The sequence below is a fragment of the Primulina eburnea genome, chromosome 15 (genome assembly GCF_022965805.1).
Source record: "Primulina eburnea isolate SZY01 chromosome 15, ASM2296580v1, whole genome shotgun sequence".
In the NCBI taxonomy this organism is placed as follows: Eukaryota; Viridiplantae; Streptophyta; class Magnoliopsida; order Lamiales; family Gesneriaceae; genus Primulina; species Primulina eburnea.
The window spans coordinates 16,146,990-16,159,166 of record NC_133115.1 but is presented as its reverse complement, the minus strand read 5'-3'; the positions used below and the strand labels follow the sequence as shown (position 1 = coordinate 16,159,166).

Genomic DNA, 12,177 nt, shown 5'->3' with positions numbered 1-12,177 from the left:
AATATGTGTTGACAAATTATATCAGTACCCAGGAATGGACTGAATTTGGTTGGATCAGTATAAAATTGTTGGAAGAATAATTTCCTTGGATTTCATAATGTGAGTTGATATATGAGATATGATGTCTGATTAATTTACTTAATTCAAGAGAATGAAATGTTTCAGTAAAGTGAACATAAGAAGTTAATTTCTTAAGTAAAATTCTTTATCTTTGATAGTAACGAGATTTTGTGGTTAACATGAGTCACCATATGATGGAATCATGGTAGAATAATCTTTAAATGTTAATGTTTTGTATATGAACCTCATAGTCCTAGTGATGCAGAGTTTCGACTGCATATTTGGTTAAATGTTTTGACTTCCAATAGATTTATTGGTGATTGTTCTATTAGAAATAGTCATTGACTTGGATATTGACTTTACTCCTTGTATAAATAGCTAGGAGTTTGTTAACATTCATTTTAATTTTCCTTCCCTGTATTTTCTTAACTCAGAGCTTCAGCTCTGCATCAATGGAATTCTTTTGTTTCACTAATATGGTATCAGAGCTAAGAAGAGAATTCGGATCGATATTTCCTTGATCGATCATCATCGATCTTCAATTTACTATCGATCTTCAGCTCGCTTTCGCATCACTTGCCTCTCTTCTCGATTTGTTCATTTTTTTTTGAGATGGTGAAAGGCGGTGGTCAAGCGATTAACAACAATGCAAATCAAGCTTCCATTAATCGCACCTTTGCAGAGGACTCGAGCAACCCGTACTTCTTGCAGAATGGTGATCATCCAGGTCTTACTCTTGTATCACACCAGCTTTCTGGTTCGAATTACAACACCTGGAGTAGATCTATGGCCATGGCATTGACTGCTAAAAACAAGTTAGGTTTTGTGGATGGTGCTATATCTCGTCCTCCAATTGATGATCTGTTATACGGTGCTTGGAATCGATGTAACAGTATGGTCACCTCCTGGATTTTAAATGCTGTTATTCGTGAAATTGCCGATAGCCTAATGTACATGTCAACTTGCCATGAGGTGTGGATCGATCTACGCGATCGATTTCAGCAGAGCAATGCTCCAAGGATTTATCAAATTAAGAAGTTACTTAGTGCTCTTAATCAAGGATCTTTGAGTGTCAGCTCTTATTATACGAAATTGCGAACACTTTGGGATGAGTTGAAAGATTATCAGCCTGCTTCAGTCTGCCATTGTGGATCGATGAGAGATTGGGTGAATTATCACAATCAGGAGTGTGTTATGCAATTTCTAATGGGGCTAAATGAGTCCTATGCGCCAGTTCGTGCACAGATATTGTTGGTTGATCCTCTTCCTGTCATTGCTAAAGTGTTTTCCCTCGTGGTCCAAGAGGAGAGACAAAGGTCCATAAACACTGGAACTGTCAAGTCAGACATTGAAACCTCCTTTGTACCAAGTGCATTTGTTGCAGTGAATAATGCCAAGAAATTTCCGAACTACAAAGGCAAGAGTGATAAAGTGTGCTCTTATTGCAATTACACTAACCACACAGTTGATAAGTGTTACAAATTACACGGATTTCCTCCTGGTCATCCTAAGTTTGGGACAAAATCTTTCTTTGGGAAGACACAAGCACAAGCTTGCCATACATATGCTTCTCCAGAGCCTACTTCAAGTGTTTCGGTTGACTCGCTTACACATGGCCAATGTAATCAGCTTATTGAGTTTTTAAGCTCGAAAATTCAGACTATGAACAGCTCCACTTTGGAACAACAACAGCAAGAGCCATCTGTGTCCTGCTTCAATGGTATTTTTTCCTTCTTTAATTCTGTTCCTGCCATACAGCGTCTGGATTGGGTAATAGACACGGGAGCCACACATCACATATGTTGCTCTATGTCTCTTTTTACCACAATTCAGCAAATAAGTTCCAAAGTGACCCTCCCAAACAATTTTTCAATCAGTGTCACTCATGTTGGCTCGGTTCATTTAACCAGTCAACTTGTTCTCCATGATGTTTTATATGTGCCACAATTTAGATTCAATTTGCTTTCTATAACTTCTCTTACTAATTCCCTTTCATGTTCAGTTCGTTTCCTTTCTAATACCTGTGAAATCCAGGATATCAATCAATCCAAGATGATTGGGATGGGTAGACGTGTTGGAAACCTCTATGTACTGAACCAGCTCAGGAAAGTCTCATCTCCGGTCATTTGTAATTCTTCTGTTGATCTTTCACACTTGTGGCATTTTCGCATGGGCCATCCTTCTTATGCTAAGCTTTCTGTTTTGAATAAATGCTTAGGTTCTACCTTTGTAAAAGAACATCATATGCCTTGTGCTATTTGTCCTTTATCCAAGCAAAAGTGTTTGCCATTTGTCTCTCAACATAATGTGTGTAATGCATCTTTTGAACTTATGCACATTCTGTTTGTTTTTCTGTATATAATTTGCAGAAGCATTACCTTGATATCGATCTATTTTCATAATTCGTGATAAAGAGTAGGGTTGGATTGTGTTTCGATCTATCATTTTTTATTTTTGTATAAAGCGAGGTTGGGTCGTAACCGTATAGATGTTTTGACCATTAAGATTTAGTGATTGATTAACACTAAAGAAAGTCCAGAGTTACTGTTGTATTTAGCAAGGGGTTAGGGGTTACTGGTTAGTAAATACTCATGACTTTAAATTTACTTCCTAGTAGTGAGATGACACGAGTTGAGATATATATGTTGTATATGATGTTCTCTCATAAATTGGATGATATAGAGTAGACAGATGACTTAGGCATGATAAATTTTCATGTTCAAAATTTATGTTCAAAATTTGGGTGATTGTCATGAGTACATATTCTGAGTCTAGTGTTGCGTGTTTTCTTAATTGCTCGCAAGCGCACGACGTCAAGTTATAGTAAAATGTAATTTTGAGTACGAATGTCGATCCCACGAGGAGTGTAAACTAAAATTATATCAATGCTTGTAATTAAAATAATCTCAACTTTATTTAGAAAAATCAAAAGAGATTTGGTTTGTTTAATCGAACTAATTGAAAACAAAGAATTAATTTAATTACCGAGTTGAAAAATAACAATGACAGAAAATATCTAGAGAAATGATTTCATCAAGTTTCCACGATAATTATTCCCAGTTAACCTTATATTCACGAATTCCAATTATTTAATCACCAAGAACACTTAATTATTTTATTCCCTCTTTTAGTGACGAATAAATTGTATCAATCAACCTTCGATTCAATTATTCCTAATAAAATCTAAGTTCAATTGATAAATGCAAACAATGTTCTTACATAAGCCTCGCTAAAGTTATACGCCTTCCGAACGTTATAAACATTCAACGATGTGTCTCTAATGATCTATAATCCTAGTCCCTCTCCCGAGTTGTAAGATCAATCAAACAACACACAATTTATGGCCAGTAAATTGCGGTAAAATAAACACAGAGAACACAATTAAACAAAAGCGGATTTCAATCAAATAAACAACTGCGTCAGATAATCATATCTACAAAGTTACGTCATTCTCTAGACTAGAAAATTAATTCACGACGAATTCTAAATAAAAGCAAAACAAGTTTTAATATTTAGACAACGACACAATAGAAAATAAAGACGAAAGAATCAGATAACAAATCAGAAATTTTGTCTCTGTCTCCAGATTTGTCGTTCTTCGTCTTTGATCTCGTTCCCTCGCGTCTTTCCTCTCGAGAACGGCTGCGTCGTATCTTTCTTCGCCTAGCACGGATGAATTTCTCGTATAGCTCTTTCCCAAAGCGGCTCTCCTCCCGTTTCTGACCTAGGATGCGGCTTTATATAGCTTTCTGGAACGCCGTGCGCGCGGTGGCGCAAAAACGAGCGCGGCCGCGCGCACAATTCTGCTGCTGGTTCTTTTCTGCGCGCGCGCGGTTGCGCGTGATGTGGCGCGGCCGTGCGCCTCTGATCTTCAAGCTTCAACTGTGCGCGCGGCCGCGCGAACGCCTCTGTCAATCATCTTTCATGTCTGCGCGCGCGGCTGCGTGTGAAGTTGTGCGGCCGCGCGCGCACCTCTGTCTGATGGCGTGCTCGTGGCTGTGCATTTCTTGGTTCACTTGGCTTCGTTTATACTTTTTCTCCATTCCTGAAATGACAATCAAAACAAGCCAAAAACGCATAATTCCGTTCGAAACAAGCATAATTCAAAATGGAATTTAATATAAATTAAGTGCAAATCTTGCACTTATCAAACCCCCCAAACTTGAACTTTTGCTAGTCCCGAGCAAAATAGAATAAAAGCTAATAAATAAGGAAAAAAAATTTACGCAAACTACTAAAGTCATGGATATGCGAAAAGTGATATTGACCTCCGACTTATCTACTTTCATGTAGTTCACGATTTCCCAAGAGTCACGTGTGTGTGATATGTCAATGTTTGTTTACCCCATCGAATGATCAAATAGAGTTGTAATGCCCATTCGCCTTACAGAGTCAAGAAATCATCAGTTCAGTTCAACTCACACTTCATTAAAATATAAATTCACATTCATAGATCACATAGGACTTTATCGGTGATTATTTGGCTCGAAAGATAGTCAACACAAGTATGCCAAAGATGAAATCACACATTGAGATGCTTGCAAGCAAGTGATAAAATTCTATACTCGTTGACAATGTTTTTCATGTATCCATAGGCTTGACTTGAACAACTTTTCTCCACTAGTATATTGGATAATGTGACAGGGTTTATAAGTCTTGTAACCTTGTAACGTTAGGCCACGGCTCACGGCTACAATAAAGGGTATGGAAATCAAAATTTGAGAGAAATAATCAAATTGTCATCATTTTCACTTATCATTTCATTCACCATCACTTTATTGTTTTCTTCCCCATCATATCCTCCATTTTCCAACTTTTCCTTTTTTTTTCACCACTTTTGTTGGATTCATTCCTTTGATTGTTTTTCTTCTCCTTCTTTTTGTCTATTTTCAACTCTTTTTTGCACACTTCAATTTTTCATTTTCTTTTCAAGGAGTGTTTGAATCATTACAACACCCATGAACTTATTTCTCTCAAAATTAGGTAGGACAATAAGTGTATAAGCTTCATTAGTTAGTTGTTGTGGGTTTGTAGAATAGATACAAGTGGGGGTTATTGTGTGTCATTGACACACACCACTTGATTCTTTAGTAGGCTCAAAATGGGAGACTAGGGATATCATTTTCGTTTGGTAGGCTCGAAGGCTCAAAACGGCTCCAAAGATCGCCTAAATCATTCCTATGTCACATATTATCTGTATTTCGCCTCGAAAAGTGTTCAAAAAAGTTCTAGACTTCCGTCAATCCATTAATCAACTCATACAAACCAGTCACGTGCAATTTTCAATCAAAATGATATATGAAATAAGTGCACGGAGAAAAATCGAGCATCTCAATTAACTTGAAGCTCAAAGGGCTACAATTGACAGTAAACAAAGAACACAGGCCCAAGGATATTGTGAAAAAATTTCCTAGCTCATTTCTATGATTGCTTAAAAGTGTCAATCAATGTCATGCAAAAATTACCAAGAATCAGATATCCATCATCTATTTAGCATCATAGGCATGCAACTTACCTCTAAGCAACGATAGTATCAACAAACACGACAAGTGCAGAATAATTGTGACTCCTAAGTTATCATGAACACACATATATATACTTCATGACCGCAATTCACTTTTCATCATTGGCCACACCTTTTACTTATCCATGACTCTACCTAACAAATCTAGCATGCAATAATAAATAAAATTCAAATTAACTACTGAGCAAAAAAAAATTTACGGAAAAATTCTAACAGGCAATTTTACCCCCCCTCCCCCCAAACTTAAAGTATGCATTGTCCTCAATGTATAGAAATAATGAACATGACAACACATACCTCTCTCCCAGTATCTTCAGCATCATCGTCCATGGGCTGTGGCGGTGATAGATTTGGTGGTGGGTACTGTGGTGGCCAGGCTGGATGTGGTGGAAAGGGAGCATCCTCGGGTCCCATGGGTGGAAAACGCTGGGCGAGCACCGATGTGAAGTCCATCATAAAAGAGATGAAGGTATTTGTAGTGTGTCGGTGTTCGGCCAGCTCTCTGCGCTGAGCCCGCGTATCTTATTCTATTCGAAACATCCTGTCTCGCAAACTGGCACGAGAGATCGATGGTGGTGGCGGCGGTTGGCAATCTCTGGCCCTCTTGTTGTAATCTGCCCTAGCCTCTTGTCGTTCTAACTCACTTCCAAAGCGCAAACGGTTTGCTTCATATACCGTGATTGGGCCCTTGGCTTTCAAGACCTGTTCATATGCGCCCCATTGCACACCGACATGAAGACATAGAGCAGTGATAGTATGTGGACAAGGGAGGCTGACGGTCATAAGCACCGTACCAGCACGCATGATAAAACTGTTAATGAGCTTCCCCAGATCCACGGTCTTCCCAATCATTATGGCGTAAATCAACGCCACTGTATCCTTTGTAATTTCTGTTTGATGTGATGAGGGCATGATCCGTGAGAGAATAAAAGATGTCCAACTGTGTGGGTCACGGCGTAAGTCAGATTTATTCAGAGTGACTGGAGAGCCCTGATTCAAGCGTCACTCTGCACCTTCGATGCATAAGGTCCTGAGAATTGCATCGTAATCCACAGTCCCAGTAATCAAAGCAGTATACTCGTCATTTTCAAAACCCGGCAGATTATAGATTGCATTAATGGTTGCCAAATCGAAATAGACCAGTTGCCCTCGTACCAAAACTCTGTAGTCCTCGTGTTTGATTCTCAGATTAGCATAAAATTCCCGGACTATAGATATAACTGTATCTGGCGGTGATTGGGCTATATCTAACCACCCCCTTCGCTCAACCTCTTCAATTATTGCACAGTCAGGGTACGTCAGATCTAGCTCTCTTTCTTTGATCATAGACCTAGACATAGTGCTCTCGTAAACTCTGAAGGCTTCCTCATTCCAAAATTTATTAACATCGTATGAACGAGAAGAGGAAGCCACATCCTTCGATCTCTTTCTAGGCGGCATGATTATCAACAATATCCACACTTATAATCAACAAATATAGACACAATTCCACCAACAATTTCTTGATTTCTGAAAATTATCCCCAAACAATAACAACGTAGAAGAAACGGTAACCTTGAGTGAAGAAAATAACTTGAAGGAGACACGCAGCGGCAGTAGGTGGTAGTGGCGGCGGCGACGGCGGCTGTGGTTGTTGGTGGTGTGAAGGTTTGATGAGGGAGGGGTGTTTGTTGGAGTGGAGGAGTTAGATTGAAGTTTTGTGAAATGTTGGGATTGTTGGAGAGGGAAAGATGATGGAGGCGGTGGATTTTGTGAGGAGGGAGATTGGTGTTGGGGAGTAGGGTTTGTAAAGAAATGGTGAAGAGGATGACGAAATCGGGTTTTGTACAAAAAAATGAATACGGTGTGTGCGGTCGCGCGAGATGTGGCGCAGCCGCGCACGAGCTTCTGTCTCCCTGCAATGATTGAGAGCGCGCGGTCGCGCAAGATGTGGCGCGGCCGCGCACGAGCTTATGTTCGTCATGGTTGATAGTGCGCGCGCGGTAGCGCGAGATATGGCGTGCGCAGCTTCTTTGCTGCCCACGGGTTCTGAGCGTGCTGGTGTGCGAGGTGCTGCGCGATGGCGCGCATGCATCTGTCCAAACTCTTTTTTTCTTTTTCTTTATGAATAATACATGCAAAAGTAAAAAGATTCAGATTGATACTTGAACAGAGAAAATTTAAAATAAAAAATTTTGAAATAAATTAGTAAAACGAATGCTAAAAATAATTGTGGGTTGCCCCCCACACAGTGCATTGGTTTAACGTCATCAGCCCGACTGTCACCAGTCTGTTCATTTTAGTTCGCTCAACTTGACACTGTCGATTTTCCTTACTTCAGTCCCATAGTAAGGCTTAACCCGCTGTCCATTCACCTTGAAGGTTCTCCCATCACTGCACTTTAGCTCGATAGCCCCATAAGGATATATTGCTTCCACAACAAATGACCCTGACCAATGCGACTTCAACTTACAAGGAAACAACTTCAGAAGCGAATTGAATAACAGTACTTGCTGTCCCGGTTTGAGATCCTTTCGGACAATGATTTTTTCATGCCACTTCTTAGTCTGCTCTTTGTAGATCTTGGCATTTTCATAAGCGTCATTCGGAATTCATACATCTCACTTAACTGCAGTTTCTAACATCTCCCGAAGCTTGCAAATCAAAATTTAATTTCTTTACGGCCCAAAATGCTCTATTCTCCAATTCCAACGGCAAATGACATGCTTTACCAAAGACCAGCCTATAGGGAGACATCCCAATAAGTGTCTTGAACACAGTCCGATAGGCCCACAATGCATCTTCTAACTTAGTGGCTCAATCCTTCTAGTTTGTGTTGACAGTTTTTTCCAGTATTTGTTTAATTTCCCGGTTGGATACCTCAGCTAGTCCATTTGCCTGAGGATGGTATGCTAGGGCCACTTTGTGCTTCACACTGTATTTAGCCAAAAGTGAGTTGGAAATTCTATTGCAAAAATGCGTACCTTCATCACTTATGATGGCTCTCGGTGTTCCAAACCTTGTGAAGATGTTCTTATGCACGAATTTAACTACAACATGAGCGTCATTAGTGTTGGTGGCGATTGCTTCCACCCATTTCGAAACATAATCCACAGGTAATAAAATATAGGAATTACCAAAAGAAGGAGGAAAGGGTCCCATGAAATCTATACCCCAAACGTCAAAAAGTTCCACTTCCAAAACATTTGTTAGTGGTAATTCGTGACGCCTAGAGATGTTTCCTCACCTCTGGCACCTATCACATTATTTTACTAAAGTATAGCTATCTTTAAACAAACTCGGCCAATAAAATCCAGATTGAAATACCTTAGCTGATGTTCGTGACACTCCAAAATGTCCACCATATGGTGAAGAATGACATTTCTCCAGAATTTGATGTCTTTCGATACCCTCCACGCATCTTCTAATCACTTGGTCAGCACACCTCTTATACACAAATGGATCAATCCAATAATAGAACTTGATATCATGGACGAACTTCTTATTCTAATGATAGCTCAAATCTGGAGGGATGGTGTCGAAAGACAAAAAATTAGCAATATCACCAAACCAAGAGAGTACAGAATGTACCTCAAAAAATTTGTTCATCGGGAAGTGTTTCTTGTCATAGCTCCATCTTCTTTCTTATCCTCCAGCTCAAGCCTTGACAAGTGGTCAGCTACTTGATTCTCACTACCCTTTTTATCCTTGACCTCAAAGTCAAATTCTTGTAATAGCAAAATCCACCTTATCAAGCGTGGTTTTGCATCCTTCTTGGCGAATAGGTAGCGAATAGCTGCATGGTCAGTGAAAACGATTACCTTTGTGCCTATCAAATAAGGTCTGAATTTGTCGAAGGCAAATACTACTGCAAGCATCTCCTTCTCGGTCGTAGTGTAAACTTGTTGTGCAGCATCCATCGTGCGGCTGGCGTAGTAAATCTCCCTAAACATCTTTTCCCTTCTTTAGCCTAAGACAGTGCCCACTGCATAATCACTTGCATCACACATTAGCTCACAGGGCTCCTTCCAGTCCGGCACTATCATTATCGGTGCAGTCACCAATGCCATTTTGATCTTCTCGAATGCCTGCAAACAATCATAATCAAATATAAAAGTCGACTCTTTTTCAATCAAGTTACACAGGGGTTTAGTAATCTTAGAAAAATCTCTAATAAATTTACGATAAAACCTCACATGTCCTAGAAAGCTCCTTATTCCCTTGATGTTCATTGGTAGGGGGAGTTTTTCGATTGCGACGACTTTAGCTCGGTCCACCTCTAATCCTTTAGAAGACATTTTATGTCCCAGAACAATACCCTCTTGGACCATAAAGTGACACTTCTCCCAATTAAGAACTAAGTTCTTATCTTGACATCTCTGCAAAACAAGGGATAGGTTATGTAAACAATGATCAAATGACGAACCAAATACCGAAAATCATCCATAAAGACTTCCGTTATTTCCTCCACCATATATGCAAATATGGCCATCATGAACCTCTGGAAAGTGGCAGGTGCATTGCATAGCCCAAACAGCATTCTCCTAAAAGCAAACGTGCCATAGGGACACGTGAAAGTAGTCTTCTCCTGATCTTCTGGCAGCTATAGCAATTTTGTTATAACCTGAATAACCATCTAAAAAGCAATAATGACAATAGCCAGCAAGTCTATCAAGCATTTGATCAATAAAAGGCAATGGAAAATGATCTTTACATGTAGCATTGTTCAAATTTCTATAATCAATACATACTCGCCAACCAGTTACAGTACGAGTATATATCAGTTCATCATTTTCGTTTCTAACTACAGTTATCCCACCCTTTTTAGGCACAACTTGTACAGGAGATACCCAACTACTATCAGAAATAGCATAAATTACACCAGCATTCAGTAATTTCAGTATTTCATTTTTCAAAACCTCTTTCATTGCTGAATTCAATCTCCTTTGATGATCCACATAAGGAGTATATGACTCCTCCATCAAAATTTTATGCATGCATATAGTAGAGCTAATTCCCTTAATATCAGAAATCGACCATCTTAAAGCAGTTTTAAATTTCCTCAATACTCTCAATAATTTATCTTTTTCAGTACAAGTAAGAGAGGAGGAGATGATTACCAGGATACGTCGACTTTTCACCTAAAAATGCATAGCAAAGGTGACTTGGCAGCTCCTTCAAATCAGGGGAAGGAGGTATTACCTTTGTTTGCTCTTGTACCTCCAATTCCTCAAGCGGTGCATCCGTTTTTCTTTCTTTCTGCAGTGCTTCAAGAGCATCAGTTGCTCTTTTACTTCCCAATTTTCTTCATCAACAGTTCCTGCAGCGCTTATCAAACAGCTCTCCAAAGGGTCCCTTGTTCCTGTACATTCAAGAGACATACATGAGTCTGTAACATCGATACTCTTACAAGTGCTTACCTCATTCGATCCCTTCATGGCGTGATAGATATTAAAAATGACTGCTTCTCCTGGCAACTCTCAGGGTGAGTTCACCCTAGTGCACATCTATCAATGCCCTTCCAGTTACCAAAAACTGGTCTCCCAAAGATTAATGGAGCATCATGATCTTCTTCCATATCTAAAATAACAAAATCAGCAGGAAAAATAAATTTATCTACTTTTACCAGTATATCCTCGACTATCCCACGTGGAAACGTGAGACTTCTGTCTGCAAGTTGTAAGGTGATCGTAGTTGGTTTAACTTCTCCAAGCTCCAGTTCTCTGTAGATAGAAAATGGCATCAAATTAATACTTGCTCCCAAATCACATAAAGCTTTACTACATTTAGAACCACCAATAAAGCAAGGAATAGTAAAACTCCCTAGATCTTTTAATTTCTGTGGTAGCTTCTTTTGCAGTATGGCGCTACATTCTTCTGTCAGTTTCACAGTCTCAAACTCCTGCAGCTTCCTCTTCTTAGACATCACATCTTTAATAAACTTTGCATAATTCGGAATTTGTTCTAACGCATCAGCAAATGGTATGTTGATGTGTATCTTCTTAAAAATCTCTAGGAATTTCGCAAACTGATCATCCAAATTTTTCTTTTTGAACCTCTGCGAGTATGGAAGATTTTGCTTAAATACTGGAGGTGGTTCAACTTCAACTGCAGCTTTGGGTCCCTCAGTTTCACCTTCTTCAACTGTCTTCTCACTTTCTACTCTCTCTTTAGGAATTTGTAGCTCAAATTCATTTACACTCCTCAAAGTGACTGCCTTGCACTGCTCTTTTGGGTTAACTTCGGTGTTACTAGGAAATTGACCCCTATTCTGATCTCTCAATGGGGTAGCCAACTGTCCAATTTGAGTTTCCAAAGATTTCATTGTGGCACCCATATTTCCCATGTGAGTCTCCATGTTATCAAGACAAGACTCATTCCTTGCCATCCTCTTTCCCGACTCACCAACAAACGTTCTTACCAAATCCTCAAATGAAGGTTTTCCTTCCCACTTTGATGTATTGAACCCCGGTGGAGGATTCAACACATTTTTATTATTTGCATAAGAGAAATTTTCATGATTTCTCAATCCTGGATGATAAGTATTAGGGGGAGGGTTACCTCGATATCCTCCGAATCCACTAAAATTTCGGTTGTTGATATATACTGAGCTT

The 12,177-nt window shown here is 39.5% G+C and overlaps 1 protein-coding gene across 1 annotated transcript; it reads right to left on the bottom strand.

Annotated features, from left to right (window-relative positions):
• Window positions 1-7,857: 7,857 nt before the first annotated feature.
• Window positions 7,858-8,725, bottom strand: LOC140815495 (uncharacterized). Its single transcript, XM_073174587.1, has 4 exons — window positions 8,583-8,725; window positions 8,444-8,498; window positions 8,246-8,332; window positions 7,858-8,145 (listed from the first exon to the last, which is right to left on the bottom strand). Exons 1-4 carry the CDS (start codon window positions 8,723-8,725, stop codon window positions 7,858-7,860), a joined length of 573 nt encoding a protein of 190 aa, XP_073030688.1.
• Window positions 8,726-12,177: the final 3,452 nt, after the last annotated feature.